Source organism: Chrysochloris asiatica, unplaced genomic scaffold (genome assembly GCF_000296735.1).
Source record: "Chrysochloris asiatica unplaced genomic scaffold, ChrAsi1.0 scaffold00128, whole genome shotgun sequence".
Classification (NCBI taxonomy): Eukaryota; Metazoa; Chordata; class Mammalia; order Afrosoricida; family Chrysochloridae; genus Chrysochloris; species Chrysochloris asiatica.
In genome coordinates, this window is record NW_006408646.1 from 9,005,278 (window position 1) to 9,030,595 (window position 25,318).

The following is a 25,318-nucleotide window of genomic DNA, read 5'->3' on the forward strand; positions in this document are numbered from 1 at the left end:
CTGTTAGGAAATATGTACTACATACAATGTTACAGCACAAAATTTGTTGATATTATCTTTCCTAGATGTTCACTGACAGATGTTTAATATTATGATTTACTGATCTAATAGCCGCCATTTAGCAGTATTCAATTTATGTCAGAACTGCTTTATGGTGGAGTAGATAGAATGGAACACGGAGTAACTTGGAGACCACCTGTAATTGTAATTTGGCGCTATTTCACTATATGTAATGATTGTCTATTCAGTATGTTTAAAGGTCATTTGCACTTTCTTATCTGTGGCCCCTCTCTATTATTTTCCCACTGTGATGTTAGGGTTTTCATTTGTAGAAGCTGTTTGCACATATGTATAGTTATGTAAAGAAATTAACCCTCTCGCATAAAAGTTTGTGCTTTGACTTGGCTTACAGTGCTTTATTCCCAGTAGATGTTCTTGATTTTAATGTAGTATTTTTCCATCTTTAATTTATGGCTTCTAGAGTTTGAGTTAGACACGTCAGCTAGAAAAGACATTTTCCATGGTTTCTCCAAGTACTCTTATGGCTTGATTTATTTTTACATTTAAATGTGATTCTTTTGGAATTTTTCTAGTGATAGGTACAAGGTATGGATCCAATTTTATTATTCTTAAAATGGTTACCTGGCTGTATCCAAACCATTTTACCAAATAGTGCATCTTTTTCACCACTGATGTGAGATGCCATTTTTTGCTATGTACTTAATGTACAGTGTATTATTAATACCTATTCTAGACTTTTTTTTTTTCTTAAGTGATTTGTATGTTTATTTATGCTCAGGTACCATACTGTTCGTTATTTAGATCATTTTTAATGTTTCTTAAAACTAGTATTCGCTCATTTCACTACATTACAGAATTTCACAGACTCATTGCTTTTTTGTTTTTCTATATAACTTTGTGATTCTGTTAAAATATGCCTTTTCATGGATCCAAATCTCTTTTTGAAAGAACAGCTCTTGATCAAGTAAATAATGTATCCAAACGTTTATTTACTGGAATGTGCCATTTATCAATTTATTGCCTCTCTGCTTAAAATTCCCCCATGCGTACCTGCTCGGTAACAATGAACTGGATTCTTTTAAGTGTCACCTTTTCCCTGAATCTGATGCTAACCTTTGTCAGAAAGTCAGTGCTGGAGGGAAACTCCTCATTCAGGCTGGCTTCTTTTCTTGCTCCTGCGTGGTCCGCCGGCGGTGTGTTTAGGGGCATCTGGAGATACTCAGCCCCTCAGCAACCTCACAGTAAGTGCCACAGGCTTCCTGACAGACACTACACACAAGGCCACAACTGTAGCCCCACTCCCTGAGGGTTGTTTCCTATGGCCCTCCAGAAGCCAACAGCACACATTCCAGGTATTATACTCCTCTGTGCACATGACCACCAGCCTCAGCTCATCTATGCCCAAAAGTTCATTGTTTCTGTTTGTCCAGTTTTGAAACAACTCTGGCTCAGCAATCCAGTCATCTAAAAGGCTGCAACCACACCTTATTCAACCAAGTCTAAACCACAACCTGGGGAGGGGGCCTGCCTTTTAAGTCTGTTCTTCCTTGAATAGTCTCACTTTAGTCCTGAGGTATTCTTCAGAATCCCTGTTATATCTTTGTCTCTTTTACCATAGTTTACTATTTTTTTAACTTCCTTAGTTTAAAACTGTGGTTTCTGTCTCCTTATTAAGACTCAGAATAGTGTACCAGAAGATTTGCCCAAGAATACAGCAGAACACAAGAGTTTTACAGAAATCTGCCTCTTGATTTTTATTTCACAAAAAGTGCTATGTCTGAAAAGTGGCCAGAACGCTAATGAATGTGTCTCTATTCTCTCAGAACAGCTCTAATTCATCCTGAACTCTATACTTTGTTATAAGAATCAGATCACTCTAAGTGATCTGAAAGCACTGTAAACTTGTCTGGAACTTGCTGTTCCCCATCGTATGCACAGCTCTGTAAACAGAGGTATGGTTTTAGGAAGAATAGTATTTTGGCTGTATTAAGATTTTCTGATTCAGATATATGCTGTGAAATGGTATTGTCAGAAATACTTTGTCTCGTCCCCTAATTATCAATAATGCCTGATGCAGCACTGTAGGATAAGCACTGGACCATAAGGTCAGTGGTCCAAACCCACCAGCTACTCCTTGGAAACCTTACACTGAGTTGTCAAGAGTCAGAATGGACTGGATGGCACTTAACAACTTAAGGGAGAGTCCTGTATAACAAAGCAAAAGAAGCTTAAAACACTACAAAAGAGCTTGTTCAGATATTTAATGGAACATAACATTTTCTCCCCCACAAGCTGTTCTCAATTTTCAGTAACAGATCATTATTAAAAAAGAAAAGCTCATTCAGGAAATGATTTTTAAAAGACATATAACTGAAATGTTTACTGGGACTACAAAATACTTCAAGAAGAGGTTTAAATCCAAAGTTAAAGTTTAAAAATAATTTCTTTAGTTAAGGGACAAACTTTCATCAACTCAGATAATGAAATACTTAATTCAAAGATAATAAATTCTTATTTCATCTTATTTCATCTTACAAATGGTTATAGTTTCTACTTCCAGTTAACAAAAATTATCTGGTGAGATTTGCTGTACCAGCTAATTTGTAGCAATACATTTTTTTCTTCTATATTGACTATAACAGCAATCATGAGACTTAAATAAATGGATTTATTTCTGATTTTTCTGCGTGGTTGTTCACAGTCCTTCAGAGACTAATAACAAAGTTAGATGCATGCATGTACACTTCCTGAAGCAATGCCATGCTATGGACAATGCCTCTGACTTTATAAGCTATAATTCCAGCTATACATTACGTGGCTTTATGATAAACTGAGTAATAAGAAATAGCATCATGTTGATTTAGTAATTTATTACTAAACTAAATACATTATTACATGTTTTTACTATGGCTTTTATAAATCGGTCTTGTATAACTTTCATCAAAATGCAAGTTTACACGTTACTTAAATTGAAAAATCAAGTCAGACCTTTTCTGTCAGAAAGTAAGAATGATTTGGCTGGCTGGGATTGAGTAAAGATTGACTTTGCCAGTAAATTATATGGCAATCATTTCCCATACATCTAATGCACTAAACCTACAAATTTCAAGGTTTTTAAACAAATGTATGCTTACAATGAAAGAATAATTTTATCAAACAATTACAGACAATTTATTGAAATTCTTACTTTTTCAACCCCTTTGCAATATATCAAATTAAATAAGGTGTCTCTGAGTTTAAGAGTAACATATATGAAGGTCTTTCAAGAGTACTATTACAAAATCATAGAAACCTTTACTAAACATAAAAATCAAAATGTGAACCTATTGTGTTTCTACATATCCCCCATCTAGGTCTAGCCACTTCTGAAGGTGGTGTTCCCATCTCCCCAGGGACACAAATCGTGTTCCTTTTAAATGTTGAGTTTGGGGAGCAAGAAGACGTTTGAAAGGGCAAGATCAGGGCTGTAGGGTAGATGGGAGTAAGGGTTTTCCAGTGGAATTCTCATTGACAGCTCTTTCTACCTTTGAACAATAATCAGGTGCATTACCATGATGGAAACTAATTTCTTGGTGGGTGCAACTTTCCTGATGTTTTTCTTACCAATGCAGTTTTCTATTTTCTTAAAACATTTTTATAATCAGCCCCCATGATCGCCGTTTACTTAGAGAAAATCTATCAGATGACCCCTTAGAAATCCAAAACCACAGCTGCAATAACAACCTTCTGAGCTGACCTCTCTGCCCTGAATTGAACTGGCCCAGCAGATCCCCTCAGCAGCCACTGTTTTAACTGACTGCCTCCTCCCACCTTTTTAAAAAGCATATTAGTAAGACTAAATATGAGATCTGGTGTGGTGCTGTAGGATAAGCACTGAAGTGCAAGTCAGTTTGAACCACAAGGTCAACCCACTCAATGGCACTTAGCTAACAACAACAAGAAGATTAAGACCAGTGTGTTACTGATAGAATTTGTCTGCAGCCATCCATTGACTGCAGAGATATATTTAAATACATTTTGTCTGGAACAAACCATGCATGAATGTATTGGAACTGTAGTAGTAATATTTTTAGATTTAACCCTCATACATTCATGGGCACCAGCCATTTACTGGTACAGTCGTTTGGGTGAAATTCCCAAACACAGACACAGTGATTGCCACCAAACCCTGGGTAATGTAACCTTTGTAAGTCAAGTGCTTCCAAATGCTTCACTTTCAAAACAATTAGGCCGTACATCCTTACATATAATTTTCTGATAGGAATTCTGTCATTTGGGGGGGAGAGGGGAACAAAACTTTCAAAAAGATTAAAAAAAAATGGCATGACATTACTATATTAAAACTCTTCACTCTCAACTATTTACTTATAAAAACCAGGGTTTTTTTAAAAATTACAATTCCACAAAAGTGCAAGATGGAATATAAGTGATTCTGAATACTAGCTCACTCTATTAAGTACTGATCAACCTTGGGTAGCTGAAATCTTTCTTAAATATCTTTTGACGAGATGTATGACAGGAGATCAAGTAATAATTACAAGGTAACAATGCATTACAGTAGGATAACATCACGTGGAAGAAGTAGAACAGCAATTACCACACCTTCCTCATCACCATAATTAACTCGTGATTGCATCACATGCTATGTAAAGCACTATTTTCCTTCCATCGAACTGTAAAGCAATCTCAAGTTTGGGTCAATTTTCGTCACATTTTACACATAAGCTCCTGAGAAGTTAAATAGCCCACAAAGGGTTTCCTACAGGACCACTGCTAGATTTCTTCTGCCAATGAGAAATGAAGGAATAAAATCAAAGTTGGGAGACACTTTTAAAAAAGCTTAAGTTTTTGTAGGGTAGTGGTGTAATACATATATTAATTGTGAGATTGGAATCACACCACATTTAACATTTGGTCATCTGTTTTTTCTTTCCACTTCCTTTACAGAGTTAGCAATTCTCCATGCCATACCACACACAAAAAAAAAAAAAGCGAGAAAAAGAGAGAGAGAAATCTTTGGGAGCTTGGGCACAGGAGTTTGTCCAGTCTCTTGTGTTGGCAGCAAACTTGTTTGCCATGACAAACACTATGATCACTCACCTTCACACGGGAGACAATGACAGCCAGCACTTACCTTACAACTGTGGGAGATGAACGGAGATTATGTATGCAAAGAGCTGGCACATAGTGAGCTCCATAAAAATACTTCAGAAATTTGTTGTTGTTAAGTACCGTGGAGTTGGTTCCGACTCATAGTGACCCTGCACAGTGTTTGAGGCTGCACATCTTTATGGGAGCAGAAAGCCTCATCTTTCTCCCATGGAACAGCTAGTAGTTTCGAACTGCTGACCTTGAGGATAGCAGCCCAATTCGTAACCACTATGCTACCAGAGCTCCTTGTACTTAGACATTGGCTACCTAACATGAGGGGGCGATAAAGGCATGGAGTGACGGCCTTACAAGGTTTCAAAAGGGAGTTTAGTTTAAGAGTGTGTGAGGGAAGATAGAGTCCCCCACTGAATAGTTTTCATCTTGTCTAGGCAGGTCTGGTAAAAAGAGATGGGGATAAGAGTCTTATGATTCAACAGTGAGTAATTGTTATTATGACTAATTGAGACTGTCATCATTGTAAAGGTAGACGTTTTGTAACAAAAAGAGGGGAGTAGTTAATCTTATAGTCCAGAAACAGAGGACCCTAGGACCATCAAGGGACAAGAGCACAAGCAGAATGTGGGACCTTATCCAGAGAAGCAGCGACACCAGAGATGGAGGCAGAGATGGGGACATGGAGAGAAGGAGCAGCTGAAGACTAACCTAGATTCACGGAAAGAGAGAGACTGAAAACTGGCAGCCATGAGGCAGACTTGCAGAATATGCCCTTTGGTGGTTTAAACTAATATATATGCTTGAGTGTTTTAAAAAAAAAAAAAAAGAGCTAAAAAGAATAGAGAGCAATACTGTTAACTGATGGTACACAGAAGGGATTATAATCATTGTAATGAAATAAAGTATATGATTTGAATGTAAAACTGATGATCTGCCCTGCAAACTTCCACTCAATTCACACAAAAAAACTTTAAAAAAAAAGAAAAAGAAAGCATGTAAACATCCTTGTACATAATTCTCTGACCACATTACTAACTATTTGTTTGGGATAAATTCCTAGATGTAAAAATGGTTCCAAGTATGTGGTTATTATATTTGTTCAAACGGTTTTCCATATAAAAAAGTGAAATTCGTTTGTATTAGAGAATGAGCTCACCTTTTGGGTCGAGGGAGGCCCATGGGGGTGAGGTTAGGGTCTGGCTTAGGAATGGTTTTCCGGATGCGAATCTGTGAGACTTTCTTTGGCCTCTTCTCTGGCTCAGCCTATTTTTAAGGGTTAAGAAGAAGGGTTTCCAAGTTATAAGACATGTTAAATATGTAGTTTTCTTTCTCGACACTCTGGGCATCACTTGAGTTTACAGATGATTCTAATAAGTAGAATATGATAAAGCTTCTTGTCCTTCTGCTGAATGTGTTTTCAGCAACTACACCCCTTTAAATAGCAAAAATAGAATTGTACATTCAGTTCAGATAATGAATTATCAATATGAACGTCTACAACTTTTAGAGACAGCAGATGTTGCAAAACTGAAGAACATCACCATTCACTCATCTGAACGCATGAAGCAGCTCTTTGGTCCAACTCTCTACACACTGTCAAGTGTACTCTTCAAGAGAAAAGGATCTGAAACACAATGTAGATGAAGAAATCCAGGGCATCCTTAAGCAGCCAAGCAGAAACACGCCTTGAGGGTAAATCCCAGTACTCAGATGAAGCTAGAGGTGGTAAGTAACTCAAGGACTAGTCTGTGCCTATACAGTGAATACCATTGGTGCTATAGTCATGCTATCCCAGTAGTATTTAGCAATTACCTCTTTCTGGTCTGGAGGGCTGCTCTGTGGTCGGGGGCACACTGTTGTCAAGCCATCCAGCTCATCAAACCCAGGAACCTGGAACTCAGAGGTGGAAAGCAGGAGCTTGCTGACAGCTGTTTCTGTTACCAAACAAGACTTTGGTACCAAGGCAGAGAAGGGATGCTCTGGCCTAGCACCGTGGAGAGAAAGACAGAAGAAAAATATCAGAGATGCCTACTTTCTATGTCCAGCACATTCAACTTCTTTATATATTCAGACTAAGGCTAGACTTCCCCCTTTTCAGGATGGCAACTCCAGTTACTCTGGAGATAGCCTGGGTCTGCATATGCAAAATACTACAAGAATGAGGTCAATTTATTTCACTGGTATAGAGCAGTTTTACAGGGAGAAAAGTCAAAAGGTTCTAGGGGTAGGGGTAAAAGACATTTTGTGAAGCGAACAAATAAACATTGCTCAGAATGCATCAATCCTATTCAAGGAAAGATGATGACTAGAGATTCTGACTTTTTAAAAAAATAAATAGTATTGATCATACATCCCTAGATGCTAGTTGTAATGAATACAGGGGAATCTCAGAGATGTTCATCTGAGACATGTGGATCAGGTTCTGAAGGAGGTCAAAGGTAAGAGCTGTGCCATCCCTGACCATACCATCTGCTCTGCCATTCACACATAAAAGTCTGACAAGCCATTGTGTGCCAGGAGCTGTAGGAGGCTTACCTCATCTGACTGCCTCTGGTGCTACATGCAGCTTCCACGTCTGGAAGAGGCACATATGGTAACATGGTGTGGCTGAGGTAAACCAAAAGTACAAAAGCAACAGATCAGTATAGTGTAATGACAGGAATAATTCTGATGTCACTGTGGGTATTTAGTACACAATACTTAATTTGAACCCTAGGATGACAGGAAATTTCAGCTACCCAGAGAGATGAAAACCTCCCAGCCAGAGAATTATGTGTCCACCAATGGAATGGAGGCATGTTGACAGTAAGATTCTTTTCTAATTTAAATGGAAAGAAGACAGAAAAATAAAGAGGGTAGTAGGAGAAAGTTGGTGAATAGGTTTATTACCAGATTAAAAAATATATAATTTAAATATGAGATATCTTACACTACTCATCAGTTCTGTATTACATAATGTTATAATAAAATTTGCTAACTTCTATGGTCTTACAAAAACAGAGAGAAGTTTGATTTTTTTTTATGTTGTATATGAAACAAGGTCACATAGAAGAAAATCAGTTACTAGGGTAGGTAGGTTGCTTTACAGTGAAGCTTTTTTTTTATTTTAAGTTTTTATTGTGAATTGAGTGAAAGTTTACAGGGCAGACCATCAGTTCTACATTCAATAAATCATATACTTTATTTCATTACAATGATTATAATCCCCACCAGGTACCATCACATGAACTATTATTTTTATAAACGAATTCTGGAGAGTTTTCTGTGGCTTTCAAATTAAAACCCCCATCAATTTCAACTGAACCAAGGACATAGTACAGGCTTAACTTACAAAGTCATACAACCTATTTCCTCTAAGAAGAGAGAATCCATTTTCCTGAATACTGCTGCACACCAATGCAGGGTTCCCTGTGGAGGACTGGGAAAGGAAAGAGTCAGGGCGGGGCACTGGAAAGGAAGTGGCAGTGTCAGGAACTGAGACCAGCCGAAGTGCTAGTGATCTGGAGCAGAAAACGTGTTCTGGTGTCTTGGTCTCATCATTTATATTAAAAGCAAGTCTGGCTTTCTGGGACTACCTCCAATTTACCAAGCTGGAAAGAATCCAGGTATACTTAGAAAAATTGCAACTTTCTAAACTATAGGCCCAGGTTAGAACTCTTTTAGGGCCAATGAGAAGAAAAAATGCCTACCACCCATCCCCCCAACCTCAACCTTCCATTTAAATTTAAATAAAAGAAAAGATCAGCCTAGGGTGTGAGGGGGAGAGAAAAGATATTCCACACTAGGAAACAGAAAACTTAGGGGGTAGAGGTGGGAGATAGAAAGCAGAGCTCTGGAAGAAGAAAAGGACCAAAGGCAAACACCTTCCTGGGGTGAGATGACTAAGCACCCTCTGATCTATTTTGAAGATGGTAATACAATTTAAAGCAGTGTGACACAGACACACAGCAGGGAACAATTAAGTAAGCTGAGAGTCATACTAACAAACTAGGCAATGTGAACAGAACTGTCATTTCAAGCAATGATTTGTTCTAAGGCATTTTCGGTGGCTGGATTATATGACGTGGACATTTTTCTATTAACTATAGGATAAGTGTAATAGCAGTCTTTCCATTTCAATCAGCAGTGTTCAGGCCCTGCGGTGTTTCCCCACAACGCTTTTATTTATTTATTTTTCTCTCAAGATGCTCAAGACACTACATAAGAGACTGCTCAGATAAGCAAAGAGCAGGGCCTTGCCCCAGCTATTTGGAATTTTAAGGCTTTTTGTTGTTTAATTTTCATATAACAGTAATTGTTGTTGTTGTTAAGTGCCGTGGAGTTGATTACGACCCACAGTGACCTTGAATTGCCGATCTTGCAGTTCAAATGGCTTTTCAGTCTGGCACATTAAATTAACCTAGAATGCCACACCAGGACTCCATAATAGTAACAGAAAGTCCAATTACAATATAATTTTTTTTCTCTATATAAAAATTGGAGAACTGGTGTGGTGCTATAGGATAAACACTAGACTACTAACTGCAAGGTTGGTGGTTCAAACCCACCAGTCGCTCCTTGGAAACACTGTATAGGGTTGCTATGATTCAAAACTGACTAAAAGGCATTTAACAATAACATCTAAAAAATTGTAAATAGGATTTATCTATTATGTCTAAAGCAGCTGTTTAAAAATTCTTAAGATGGGTAGTTTAGCGCTCAAATGATGATACTGGTGAAATTATTTCCAGTGGCCATACACAGTAACTCCTTAATAGATTCATTTTTAAGTTCTGTAACTCCTAAAACTATAGTAAGTAAATGCCAGTTTTTGAAGGCTCTTTAATATATGAAACAAATGGAGATGTCTACATAATCTAATCATTTTTAAATAAGTATTACTTATTAAGTAGTCAGTATTTTTAAAGTATGTTGTTATTTTGTATTTTTTACATGCCAAACAGTGAGTTAGGTGCTGGGTGTATAATGCCTTGTAGATAAGATATCCCTATGAACTGTTACCTTTAGAGCTTGTCCTGGGTGTTTGTTCTTTGTGATGTGGAGGCAAAAGGAGAAAACGAAGATTCCAAAGACTTAGTGGTTTGAAGAATGAAAAAGACAGAAAAAAGATACAGTGTAAAATACAGGAGAAGATTCTTCAGAAAAATGAAAGGGGTCTACACTTAGAACCAATGGTGCATTTTCTCAGCAGAGCTGTGGCAAGGTAAACAGAACACATAGACACAAAGAGGACCCCAGATGATCCTGCATTTCTGGGAGTGTACAATCACCCTTTCTTCAAATATAAAACATTTGCAAAAAGAGAGAAGAATGAGAGGAATGTGGGACTCTAACCAGAGAAGCAGTGACAGAGATAGAGGCAGAGATGAGGACATGGAGAGAAAGAGCATCTGAGGCACTAGTCTCATGGAAAGAGAAAAGCTGTGTGCTGGCAGCCAGAAGGTAGGCTTGTAGAATGTGCCCCTTGGTTGTTTAAAATGATTATACATTTCTGTGTGTTTTTGTGTACCTCAAAAAAAAAAAGAGGGAATAGAAGCAAATATTGTTAAATGATGATGCATGGAGGGGACTGTAATCATTGCAATGAAACAAAATATAATAGGACGAGTGCAAAACTGATGTCTCTCATGTAAACTATCACTCAATTCACAATAAAAGCTTTTTTAAAAAAGAAAAAGAAAAAAAAAAAAGAGGAAAAGAGGGGACCGATTTACCTGCTGGTGGTGCCCAGGCTTGGCTGCAACTTGCTGTGATTGGAATGAAGAGCAGAGATTTCGAGGGGGCAGGCAGAAGGCCCATGCTGGCTCCAAATGGACAGTACCCTGCCCACTGAGTAGGGCAGAGAACAGAAGACTTTGTCTGAGATGGAGGCTGGAGACCTTAACCCTTTCAAGCCTTGTGTAAACTGGGTCATGAAGAGCCTCTGTACAGTAGGCATGTGGTTGGAGAAGCTCCGTTTTTTTGTCCAAATCCGGTAACATCCAGGGGAACAAAGTGCTAGCAGCGTATGAAGGCCTAAGACAGAGAAACCTGTTCTGGTCTGGACTATGGCAGTGCCACCAGAGTCATGGAGAGGAGCTAGAGGAACCTGGGAGTGGGCCTGGCTCTGGTGGCCAGTGTCTTCCCTGAATGTGGCCATTCCAGAACCACGGTGTGAGAAGAAGAAAGAAAAGGTCCACTTGGGAGGTTGGGATGGGTACCTGGAGGCCTCTCCTAAGGCAAGCCTTGCTGGAGCACAGTGCTCAGGGAAAGTCCTGGAGGCCTCAGTCATGCAATCAGAACCTGAGTTCACGTGAAAGTAGACTGGGAGGACTTGAGTACCAAACAGCAGGGACAGCATCTTGTTGCTCAGATCCATGAAGCTTGTTTTGAAGGTTTCAAGCGAATAAAGTGCCACAGGCTTACTGTTAGGCTTCTTATCCCATCTACTAGCTGCCAAATATGGATTCAACTGCATTGTATTATATGAAAATCCATCCAAGAACCTTTTATATCTGAGTCGCTTATAGCTTTTAGCCACTGGAAGCAGTTCAGAGGAACAGCGCCAATATCTCACTTTCTGGGTCTTTGTGGCTGGGGCTAGTTTATGGGCGAGGATGGACAGCTTGCTTAGTAAGGCTGATTCTTTGGTAGGCTTCCTGAAGTTCAGGCTCCTCAAGAGATAACATGGAGTAGCCCTCTGCTTTGGTATGTGGCTAGTTAAGCTCCTAGGCATTACTGTTCCAGATTCCAGTTGTACAGGGACAGATACAGCACATGAACTGAGAAGTCTGGGTTCTTTTGCAGGGATGGTTTCTGAGGAACTCTTTAAAAAGGCAGAACTTCTAGTTTTACTTATTTTCCTTCCCACCTTTACTCGATCCTGACAAGTTCTTTTACATGTTCGGTGGGGTTGCTTCTTTAAGGGAAGTAACCCTTTCTGATGTGACGTGTTCCTAAAGGCACCATGTATAGCATCACACCCAGTGGAGTGGAGATCTTGTGCTTTCTGGGAGGCACTGGGAAGGCAAAGGCCTGCAGACAATTCGATGACCCTCTCCAAAGGATGATACAAGCTTGCCACCTTTGGGTCTTTCAACTTCTGAGACAATACAGCAATGTTGCCCCTAGTCAGCTTTGCTAGGGGGATTTCCTTCATCACAGTAGACTCAGCTTTGCAATCCTTATGCAGGTTTGTATTTTGCACCTCATCAGACATCATATTAGATGATGTGCATTGTTCCAATATAGCATGTACTCCTTTTTTATGGGCATGTTCCTCTTCCTTCTGCAACAGGTTGTCCAAAATTCTCTGGCTGCCTTCTTCTTCAGCATCACCAAGCATTTTGTTGCATTTAAAGTGGGTCTGAGAAATCTTGTTCTTATTATCAACATCAACATCTTCTCTGGTCAACATCTTTTCAGATTCCTCCGCAACAGTAAAATGGCCCGTTGGTTCCCGCTGTTCTTCAATTTCTTCTCTTTTCACGTTAGCTTCTGTTTCCAAAGTTAAAGACAAGTGTTGATCATCAGGATGACAAACTTGTGACATATCCTTTTTTACACTGATGTACATACTGGCTCCTCTTGGACAATTCATAACCCTTGGAGCGCCTTTCTTCATCTCAGGTAGTACTGTGTAGTCACAAAATATGTCACCATCTTTTGGTTTAAAAGGATTGTTTGGGTCAGCTTCTCCACTCAGATAATTATGATTACTTTCAGGATTTTCTTGAGAAGACGAGTAGGATGACAATCTATCAGTGGAGCGTAGCTTCCCTAGGGGAGCAGAGTTCTCACTTTGATATCTAGAAGACATCAACTTTTTGGAAGAAATTCCAAAGGAATTCTCCTTGTCAAACTCAGAATTCATTTCTAATTTAGATCCTTTATCCACTACTTGTAGTTCTTTAACTCTCTGTTCACGAAGAACACAATTTGAAGACATTTTTACTTTATGCAATACTTTTATATTTGGTTCATGATCTGCAACAGAGTTTATCTCATGAACACAAGAGTCTGTATACAATTTCATTTCACTGTCTTTAGATCTGCATGTTTTCTCTTCACATGATTTTATTATTTCAAGAGATTCTACTGTAGAGGAAGTAGCACTGGGGGAATCGGAGTCCTGGTCAATTGTTCTTACAAATGCAGCATTGAGTTCTCCTCTTGGAGATAGGGCACTCCTGGAGATTTCACATAATACGGGTTGATTAGGCCTTCCACTGCTATCAAGTGCAAGACATGCCTTTCTTTCGGCTGGCTCATTACTACAGTCTGTGTAGGCAGGTGTGTCCACTGTGCTATTTGTGGAGTCTTTATAACCAAGAATATTTTCAAAGTTTCCATTAAAGTTGCCTTTCTTTGGACTATCACAAGAAGGAGGGTTGTTATTGCCTGAACCGGCCATCAGATCCTTTTGGTTGAGGCTTATGTCTCTGTTAGACTCTGTGACAGACTCTCTCTGCTCACTATCTTGTGTAGCCTTGGCTGGTTTATCTTTCCTTCTCCAGTCATCTGGTCTGTTTTGGTTACTCTGGCCGTCAAGGTCTTCATCTGCCTTCTGATGCTGAGTTTCTTCTGCTCGGTTTATGCTTTTAAAACTGGAGAACAGGACATTAGGGGATTGGTCCAACACTTTTTCAGGACTTGGAATGTTTATAGATTGGTTTAGTCTTTGTGTAGCACAATCAGAGATGTTATATTTAGAAACTACAGTCTCTTTGGGTAAATTCTGTCCCTTTTCTTCAAGCCCTTCCTCACTGGGTATGATGTGACTGGTGTTACAAATGGTTTCATTTGGGCCTCCACTATCTAATGTGCCTACTGTCATTTCCTTTCTGATCCCTTCTTGAGATTCTCTCCCATCAAGTTCCCTTTCCACTTTATGGGCACTCCTTTCCAAGGAAGTTTCTGTTCCTTGGGAGTGGCAATCACCGTGCTGATGTGCATTTTTACATTCTGTTATCAAAGAATTGTCAACTTTCAGGATGATTTTGCTGGACTCAAAAGTAGCACAAGTGGAAGAACACCTGCCCTCTTCTGCTGCATTTTTACTTACACAATGGCTGCTAGCTTTATCCCGAGGTTGAACATTTTTACATTCTGTGACAGAGACCTTCTGAGGAAAGCCAGCGACTTCATTCGTACTTGAGAGGAACCTGGAATGTAGATCATCTGTTCCTGAATTAGTTTTTCCTTTTTTTTCTCCTAGGCTTCTTGGTTTGATGCTTAAGATGGAATTATTTGAAGAGGCACCACAGATTTTGTCACCTGGAGGAGAGATATCTTTCATTCTAGTTTTAACAGGAATGGTTTGGTTATCAGAGATGATGTCTGCTCTGTCCTTTACTGGAGAGTGATGGTTCTCATGAAAAGCCTCACTTGCCGATCTAGGTAACTCTTTGTTTATATTTAGTAGGGAGTCAGCTGGCAACTTCACCTGGTCTTGAGAATTAAGGGACACTTGTTGATTTAATACACATTCACTTTCTACTCTGTTTACAACTAGTTCATCAGTACATGAAAGTTCATTCACCTCACAAGCAATGCTCTGTCCATCTAAATGTGGATTATCATCATGTGAAGTCTGTATAGTTTTTTCTGACCCAGATTTGTAATGGAATTCTGGGTGTGGTGGTAAATGAATAGTATCATTTTTGGATTTTGATACCTCATTTGTAGGGCTTATTTGGTCCTCTTGCATTTTACTCACAAAGGATTGTCTTTTAAACAAAACCTTATTAAACAATGTTTCATTTAATTGAATGTTACCTTCCAGATTCCGCTGAATGTTGACTATGGAGTTTGCATCTTTACTGTAGATCATTTCATTTAACATATCAGAATTTATACTAGTTGCCTGTTTTGACTCTCCAATCTGCACCAGTGACGAAAAATTGCTTTTTTCATAGTGTCTGCCTGGATGGCTAATATTAGCAGAAGTTTTCCTATGATCTTCTTGGCTTGTCAAGTTTCCTTGAATGTCTGAAGCAATTCTCAAGTCATTTTCTTTTAACGTTACTTCTGTAGCTTCAGTAAAAGAACTGGGCACTAAACAATTGGAGCTCTCTTTATGGATACTTCCACGAATGTAAGAGTTATCGTGGGTATGTTCTTTTGGGGAGTCAAGAGTCTCTTTTTCATCAGAACAGCCAGAACGATGACCACTAGCAACCTCTTCTGATTGCCCAGGATTAATTAGAGAACATAGCCCCATTTCATTCTTAGGGCTCCAATGCTGTTTTTCATGTTCCTCTCTGGAAGCCAAGTTCTTGCTGTGATCATCCTGATCAAAATAGGAAGTGTCTGTCTTTGTCACAGACCCCTTCATTAAGCCATCACCTTCCAAGCCACATTCTTCTAGAGATGTTGTCCTGGCTTCTCGATCAGACAAGCTGGATGTGAAATTGGAAACTTTAGACTTTTTTTTCAAGGGTACTACAACTTCACTTCCCATGGCCACAGGGCTGTCATGTGCAGAATTGTGGTTTTCATTTTCGGGGCCAAGAATCTGTTGGTGATTGTCATCTGCTTCACAGACAAGGTTTAATTTGTACAACTCTTCCTTCTCATTGTCCACTTTGGAAATGGCACTGTTCCCTGGTAATAATGACAATGAAGAAGGAGAAGGTTTTAATCTTTCACATTCTTTTTCTTTAGAAGTTCCTTCTGTTAATCCAGGGTCCACAAAAGTTAAAGGATCTAGGAACGGTAATGTACTGGTTTCTGAAACCTTACCACTGGTCATGATTTTGTCTACTTCTGGGTATCTGCTGCACCCAGCTGAGAGACCTTTACTCACATTGCCGTGCCTGCATCCTTCATTATTATCTGTCTTAGTCTCATTGACCTTCATACCTTGTACTTGTTCCATGGATTTTAGAAGAGTTTCAGTTATAATCTGTACATTTCCTATTGCACAAGAGAAATAAATCAAATCAGTATGCACAGCATAAAATATTAATTTGTTCTATTTTCATGAATTTAATCATGCAACCAACATCAGCAATAGCAGTAATAACAAAACCAATTCAAAAAGAGAATTGCAAAGTTAGTATGCTAATCACTGCTTTTCTCTTTGCTGCAAATCCGACAGACGACCAAAATGTATCTGGAAGAAACGTAATTTTAAACATATGATTTCTTCTATATGTCGGTTACTTAGTATTCACAAATAAATGCTGGACAGCTGAATACAACATGGAGACATAGACCTAACTCTGAGTTTTAAGGAAGTTTCTATTCTAAAACCAAGCAGAACCATAATATGACAGCTTATATCAGATGATCACCTTATTATTGTGTGAGCTTAGGCAAGTCATGCAAAAAAGTACCTCTACGAAAAACAACATTTAACATAAACCATTACATAAAAGAGATTAATCTGTAAGTTGAGTACTAGTCTTGAACCCAATTACCTGCAATAAGCACAACACTGGTCATAAGCTAATAATGATGGAAGATGATTGATAAGCACCTGGGCACTAAATATACTCTTCTTTCTACTTTTGAATAAGGTTCAGCTTTTTCAAAAGAAAACATTGAAATACAAACAAAGCTATCTGAACCAACTGTAAATTCAGTGCATAAAGGAATTTTACAGTACAGTTTCTCTGAAACTCCAAGGTGTAGACACAGTAAATAAAGTCTCCAAACCTGCTAGTTTATATTAAAAAGAAAAATACTTCCATCTCTTCTCCCTTTTAAGAACACAAATCCAAAGCTATAATCTATATACACACATAAATGTATGTTTGCATGTTTATATGTGTATGCAAGCACATATGGAAGCATGGTATCCCTTTACTAGCACAAATGGTTAGACACTTCACTACATACTTGCCCCAAACTGGCAGTTTGAACACACCCAGAGATGCCTTGGACAAAAAACTTGGTAACCTGCTTTGGAAAGGTCACAGCCTTGAAAACCATGTGGAGTAGTTCTACTCTGTACATAGGGGTGTAGTCACCATGAGCTGGAATTGACTCTTTATCAACTAACAAGTATGTAAAAGGACACCTGAACTAAACAGATCTTAGTGAAAATAATGAGTACCATTTTATTCAGGTATCATGCATTCTGTATAACTTGTAGTCCATATAATTTTTAGCCCCAAGCAAATGGGCAGGTAGCAAATTTTTGGTATCAAATTCTTTACTTACAGCATGACGTAATCTATTGAAAAGTGGGTGAATTTTTAAAATCAAAATTTCATTTAATTTTCTAAGTCTTTCTTGTCTCCTAAAGATTGTCTGCATGAGTCAGTAAATTACAATGGAAGCTCAACATATCACATATTGGTACTGTTTGCTTTTGTGGATGTTACTAAGCAATGCTGCCTGTAAAAAAAACAACAGAAATACTTGTAAAGCATCAGAGCATATAATTTATTTTAATTATACTCACAGATCATTTCTTTCTTTGTAAAAAAAAAAATAATATAGGATGAATTTTCATTGTATCACTACTCCCTCACTAACTGCTTTGCAAGATTTACTGCAGAATCTAATTAAAAAGAAATGCAAATCAATTTAAAGATCTCATTCCCACTAGAATATAAATTCTGAAAGGGTAAGGATTTTGTTGGTTCTCTCCACCACTCTACTGTCTAGTATAATGCCCCACACATACTAAGCACTCAATAAATATTTATGAAATGATGAATGAATACATTTAGCTCACATTAACAAATGTCATCACACAAATAACACATGCTATACAGTAAAGCCAGAACCTTGGCTCTCTGATGTTACTTACCTTTTGGAGCCAGTTTCCTCCTTTGTTAAAAAAAAAAAAAAAAAATATGGAAAAAAAAAAAAAAAAAAAAGGGGAGGGGGGTAGAAGGGCACTTGCCTCCATGCTATTTAGAGCCTTGAAATAAATAATAATACATGTAAAAGACCAGCTGATATGGTGGCCTTGCATATTAAAGCAAAAGTGCCTTTCCTTTGCTCTGTTTCTTTCATTGTTTTACTGGACTTAAGAATGGTTAAAATGATCAACTGGACCCAGCACTTTAAAATATTGGGAACCAAAAATTGTTAGATGAAAAACTGTATACTGGATTCCACAAGTTTGCCCAGATACCAATCACTGGCAAAAGTATCCTAGTATTTATCTCTGTAAAGCTAGGATACCTACTTTCCTATCAGAGTAGACAATTCTAGTCTTTTCAGAATTCTCAATACAAATACTCCAAAAGGTTTTATTATACCTCTCTTTTTGGGTGCTCTCTCACTCATTAAACCATCCAGGTGCATTCTGGGTCCTCCCTCTCTGTCCCAGCACCATCCTAGTTGCAACCCTCATTATGTCTGCTAAGGAAAACTGAGAAACTCTTCACCCATCTCCAGACTGTCTTCTGTGGACTTACTCTATGCCCTAACCTGCAGGCAGAGTGCCTAGTCTTCATTTAGATAAGAGTCTTCACAGGGGGTGTAGCAGAGCATTGGTGGAGGAAAGGGATCCTATATATTTTGAAACCAAAATGATACTCTGTTCATTCTTTTGACTTATTTTCAATCATGTTTATTATGACATTGCAAAAGAATTTAAAAGAGAGTTTGAGGAAGTTTTATGTTTATCAGAAAGTTTACAAAAAGCTGGGGGATGCCTCCATGAACTACTGCCTCCTTTGCCTTGAGACCAGAACTGGAGGGTACCCAACTACCATTACTAAACCTCTTGAGCAAAGACTCTGTAGAACCCCAATCAAAAGGAACAACAGCAGTACAGAATTTCAAATTCTCATGAAATCAAGACTTTCTGGAGTCATGGAGACTGGATGGAACCTCCTCCCCCAAACTACTATTATGAGATCATCTTTAAGTCTTAAACCAAAAACATCTTTTTAATACTGAAAACTAAACAACAGTCTAACTTAACCAGTACTGATGAAGATCAAAGAACACTATGGATTACATTTCAATGTAAACTCACAACTAGACCCATAAATGAACTCATGATAAACAGACAAAAAGATTGAAGTTGTAAAGGATTTAATTTTGCTTGTATCCACAGTAAGTGCTCATGGAAGCAACAGTCAAGAAATCAAACAATATACTGCACTGGGAAAAGCTACAGCAAAAAAATGTCTTTCAAATGTAAAAAAAGCAAAGATGTAACTCTGAGGACTTAAGGTGTACCTGTGCAAGCCATGGTATTTGTAATATTATCTCATATACATGTGAAAGCTGGACAATGAATAAGCAAGACTGAAAAAGAAATTGATGCTTTTGAATTTTGGTGTTGACAAAGAATATTGCCATGGATTGCCAGAAGAACAAAGCAATCTGTCTTGGAAGAAGTACAACCAGAATGTTCCTAAGAAACAAGAACAGGAAGACTTTGTCTCATGTACTTTGGATATGTTATCAGGAGGGACCTGTCCCTGAAGAAGGACATTGTGTTTGATAAAGTATGTTGTTGTTGTTGTTAAGTGCCGTCGAGTCAATTCCGACCCATAGCAACCCTGTATAGGGTGGGTTTCCAAGGAGCAGCTGGTGAGCTTGAACCACCAACCTTGCAGTTCAAACGACTTTGTCATCTGACGGATTAGCTCACAGCACCACACCAGGACTCAAAAAAAACACAACTAATTTACAAGTATAGGGTCACCTAAAGAGGAAGACCTTCAATGAGATGGACTGACACAGTGGCTGAAACAATGAACTCAAACACAACAATTATGAGGATGGAAGAGAATCAGGCAATATTTCTTCTGTTGTACAAAGGGTCATCATAAGTCAGAACTGACTCGATGACACCTAACAACAACAACAGAGAATATCTGCATTGATATGGGATACTGATATTGGATACTGTGTGTAAGTTTATGTTAATGGTGGAGGAGCAATTTGGAAAAGCAAATTTGCACAACATGAAAGCAATCAGTATCACTGAATTGTACATGTGGAAATTGTTTAACAGGTATGCTCTGCTGCATAAACTCTGAACAACAACAACAAAATAAAACGAGTCACACACACACACACACATACACAAAGGCTGTGGAACAATGACCTGTTTTGGGGGATAAAGATGGTACCTATTTCATAAGGTTACTGTAAAGGGTAAATCAGTTAATAATAAGTAAACTTATTAGAAACTCTGAGTCCACGTTCTGTTAGTGATCACTGTATTTATTATGTCTTTGGGCCTCCCCTTCCTTGCACACTTTCTCTGAAGCCATTGAAATACTGGTTCTCAGTTATTTGCATAATGTAGTACTTCCCTGAGACAAGGTGCTATTTGAGGGCAGACTATGGATCTGTGTGGTCAATGAGGACTAAGGATATCTCATGCAATGGGTACATAAACACTAGCTGGATGAAGCTTGGGGAAGTTGCTAGATGTGTTATACTGGAGAGTGATATGTGTCATCTGTTTTGAGGTATGTTGTTGTTGTTGTTGTAAAGTGCTGTCAAGTTGGTTCTGACCCATAGCAACCCTGTATAGGGTTTCTGAGGAGCAGCTGGTGAGCTTGAACGGCCAACTTGCAGTTCAAACTACTTTGCCATCCTACACTTTAACCCACAGCACCACATCAGGAGGTAAAGGTCCATTTTAGAAGAACAAAGTTTCACAACTGCAGTTAAAGATTCTGACTTGTCGCTTTATAATTAATTTTAAAGAGCATACATTTGTAGAAACTGATAAGCTAATCCTAAAACACTTATGAAAATGCAAAGGACCATAGCAAGCAAAACAATTTTGAAAAGAACAATTTCCGATTTCAAATTTTACTAGTACAATAATAAAGACAGTGTACAAATGGATGTATAAATCAGTGAAACAGAACTGAGAGTCCAGAAATAAACTATAACGTACAGGATCAGTCAACATTTTTAAAGAGTTACCAAAATAATTCAATGAGGAAAACATGGCCTTTTCAATAAATGATTTGGGGGCAAATGGTTAGCCACATGCAAAAGAATACATTTTGATATGACTTTACACCACACTCAAAAATGAGCAAATATGTAAGAGCTAAAACTATAAAACTCTCAGAAGAATATACAAGAGTAAATCGTCATGATTGGGCTAGGCAGTAATTTTTTAAGATAAAACATCAAAAGCATATAGAATAAATAAGAAGATTGATAAATTGGAACTTCATGGAAATTTAAAACCTTTTTACGCATCAAAGGATAATCATGATGTATTGACAGTCCACTCACTGGAAATTAAAAAATGGAAAACCATGTATCTCATAAGAGATCTGTGTTCAGAAGCTATAAAGAATTTTGAAAACTCTACAAAAGTATCTTGGGGCAATGTGGTGGTATATAAAGTTATACTCTCACATCCTCCTACAACTATGATGTTTTTGTTGTTAAGTGCTGTCAAGTCAGTTCCAACTCATGCCAACCCTGAACAGGGTTTCCGAGGAACGACTGGTGAGCTTGAACCACCAACCTTGCAGTTCAAACAGACCTTGCAATCCAGCACATTAACTCACAGCACCATTCTGTTGCTGTTAAGTGCCGTCAAGTCAGTTCCAACTAATAGCAACCCTGTACAAGGCGCCCAAGGAGCAGATGTGAGTTTGAACCACTGACCTTGTGTCAAATTGGGTTTGACTCAGAGCAACCCTATAAGGTTTCCAAGGCTGCAGAGCGTTACGGGAACAGAAAGTCTCATTTTTTTCTCCCATGGAGTGGCTGGTGGGTTTGAAATGCTGACCTTGTGGTTAGTATTTCAGTGCTTATCCATAGCACCACCAGTGCTGCATATAACTATGATTGTTCTTGCTGTTGTTAAGTGCCATCAAGTCGACTAGACTCATAGCAATCCTGTATAGGGTTTCCAAGAAGAGGCTTGTGGGTATGAACCATGGAGAGGCTGTTGGGTTTAGATTGCACACCTTGCAGTTGAACAATTCGGTGCTTAGCCTACAGCGTCACACCAGGACTCTTACAACTATGATTGTTGTTAAGTGCTGTCAAGTTGGTTCTGACTCATAGTGACCCTGGATAGGTTTCCAAGAAGCAGCTGGCGAGTTTGAACTGCCGACCCTGTGGTTTGCAGTCCAGTATGTATCTTATAGCAGCACACCAGGAGTCCATGATAGCAAACAACTAATAAAAATTACCACAGAGAGTTTGGAGCTCTAGGCAGCAATTAAAGCACTGGAGAATCAAGGAGAGACTAAGCAAGGCTGGCAACAAAAGCTGAAATCTGCTGACCGCCCCCACCCTATATACTAGCTCGGCTCACTGTGGTCATTTGGGGACAGAGATAGACAATACTCCTGAATAAAAAGAGTGGGGGTGGGTGGGATCTACACTGACGGTATAGACCACCTCAGAAATATTGGAAAAGAGTGACACGGGGCAAGACACATACCCCTCCATCGGGGTAGAAGTGAAGCAGTGGCATATCTGAATAAAAAAGAACTACAGTCAGGAAATCTAATGAGAGTCCAGTCCAGTTAAGGTGGTACAGATGGTACTGTGGGGAGGGCCACAAAGAAGGAGCAATGGTGGTGATGAGTGCTACTGCTGCTCATTGTGAGCAGACGACCCAGATCCACAGTCCATCAACCAGGGTGAGAAACGCACATCAAACAGGAAGCCCACTGGGAACTAGTTGGCTCTCTACCCAGCAACCAGTCACTGTAGGGCAGCTGTGCAGAAAGGACTCAGGGCCACCTGTGAAGAAAGGACATCCAACACTAGCTTCCACATCAGGAAAGCCACACTTCCTCATCACAGCTCCACCTATGACAGATGAGAAGAAATTCTGTCCAATGTTGCAGTGTGTGTGTGTGTGTTAATTGCCATCCAGTTGGTTCTGACTCTTAGTGATCCTGTATAGGGTTTCCAAGAAGCAGCTGGTGAGTTAAAACCACCGATCTTGTGGTTCAATCCAACCGTGCAGTCCAGCGCATTATTCTACAGCTCTAGATCAGGACTTCAATGTTGCAGTAGCCTCAAGAAAGTTACATTCCAGTGCATGTACTAAAGATGGAAGATCTTATCCCAGTGATGTCAGACATTGTGTGGAAGGCCCATTACAACACCACAGGTGATAGTGAGAAATGGCTACTAAAATTTTAAATCTTCCAAAATTCAAAATGCCTAAAATCTGTGGAACCAGAATGAAGTGCTCTATTAACAAAGGAAATATATGAGGCCCCACCACACAAGATGGGAGGAGAGCATATATCCTTGGAACAACAAAGTCAGTGGAGCTTAGAGGAAAAAAATGGAAATAAGGGGAAGGGGACTCCCTAGAAATAGACAAGATTCTGAGTTTCAGATTACCACAGTAAGATAATATTCAAATATTGCACATTCAACAAAAAATTAAAACATTACAACACAAGAGAATATATTCCAGTCAAAAGAAAATCTGAAGAAGAAAAAATAATTCCATGTAGGCCAGGTTAATGGAGAATTAGAGGACTTCCAGACAACAATACAAAATAGGTTCAAAGAAAACAAAGAAGTAATGAAGACCAGCAAATAATCAACCAAAAACCAAAGAGAAATATTAAAATTGAGTAATAACATAACTGAATTGGACAATACAAGAAAAGGGTTCAACAGCAGATTTGAGTAGATAAGACAAAATAAGTGAACTACAAGACCAGATAACTGAATTTATCGAGCCTCAAGAGAAACAAAAGAAAAGGGAACAAAGTCAAATGGAATTGTGAGATTCACTTATGCAATACAACATTAGGATTTTGGGAATTCCAGAACAACAGCATAGTAAAATAGCATTTTTCAACAGATAACGACAGAGAAATTTCCAGGCTTGAGTAAGAATTGAGCCTGTAAATTTAGGAACACAGACAGACTTCAGGCAAAAGAAATATAAAGAGGTCTAATGCCAAGAGACTTTGTAAAACAAAAAACTACTGAAAATCAAGGACAAGGTGATTTTGGAACACAGCAAGAGAAAAGCACAAAATCAAGGGTCCTTCATAAGAACTGGTGCAGATTTCTCCTCAGAACCATAAGACAATGCTGTTATTGCTATGTATCACAGAGTTGGTTCCAACTCATAGTGACTCCATATAGGGATTCTGACGGATGGCTGGTGGATTTGAACCACCAAACTTGTGATTAGCAGTCCAGTGTTTATCCTACAATGCTACACCAGGACCCCAAGGAGACAACAGACGAACATACATAAAGTATTGAAAGAAAACAATTACTGATGCAAAATCGTTATCCACAGTTATTATGAGTATATACTGTCATAACAGTGATATATGGGTGAACACATGGATAAACACGCAAGCTAAATGGGTAAGGGAGGGAGACTAGGAGCATTCCCACACATACATATACATAGGCTTGCCAGGGGGAATCTGTACATGGATATTTACCTTTGCTACAAATATATCCATGAATGTGATGAAAACTTCTTAAACATTACCAAACACCTTGAGGGAATGAGTTGCTATGCCTAAAAAACAGAAGCAGATGACCATATCTGCACATGTTCAGAAACGAGATAAAGTGAATGAGGCAAATGAGCTAGAAGTAGACCTACACTCCATACTGGATGATGGGCAGGCTTTGGAAATGCATGAGAAGGAATTCAGAAAAATGATTATAAAATGTATCAAAACACTATACAATGGAGTTGAGAAAAATAAGGAAGAAGCCAGTAAAGCACTACAGGAATAATTAAATAAGATAAATACAGCATTGGAAACAATTCAAAACCTACAGAAAGAAGTCCAAATGATTAATAATAGAATATCAGAAACGGGCAATACACTGGAAGGACAAAGGAGGAGAACTGAAGAGACGGAAGCCAGAACGAGTAAGCTAGAAGATAAATCTCTCAACACTAATAAGATAGAAGAGCAAACACAAAAAAGGATAAAAAAAATTGAAGAAGGCCTAAGATTCATGTTGGGTAACATGAAGAGGAATAACATAAGAATGATTGGCATTCTAGAACAGGAACGATCACACAAGTCCACAGAGGAGATAGCTGAGGAGCTTCTGGAAGAAAATTTTCCTAGCATCCTGAAAAGTGAAAAGATAAGCATTCAAGAAGCTCAACGAACCCCAGGTGGAATGGACCCTAAGAGACAATCACCAAGACATATAATAATCAAGCTCTCCAAAACCAAAGATAAAGACAGGATCTTGAAAGCAGCTAGGGAAAAGAGAAGTGTAACATACAAAGGCAAGCAAATCAGAGTAAGCTCGATTTCTCAGCAGAAACCATACAGGCAAG

The 25,318-nt window shown here is 38.7% G+C and overlaps 1 protein-coding gene across 1 annotated transcript in view; it reads right to left on the reverse strand.

Moving 5' to 3' along the window:
• PRR14L (proline rich 14-like) overlaps nt 1–25,318 on the reverse strand; it is a 97,752-nt gene that overhangs the window by 22,277 nt on the left and 50,157 nt on the right. Inside the window, exons 3-6 of the mRNA XM_006869281.1 lie at nt 10,842–16,023; nt 7,663–7,734; nt 6,940–7,111; nt 6,284–6,390 (exon numbers count right to left, since the gene is read on the reverse strand). Of these exons, the coding sequence (XP_006869343.1) occupies nt 6,284–6,390; nt 6,940–7,111; nt 7,663–7,734; nt 10,842–16,023 (5,533 nt within the window). The remainder of the gene's footprint in view (nt 1–6,283; nt 6,391–6,939; nt 7,112–7,662; nt 7,735–10,841; nt 16,024–25,318) is intronic.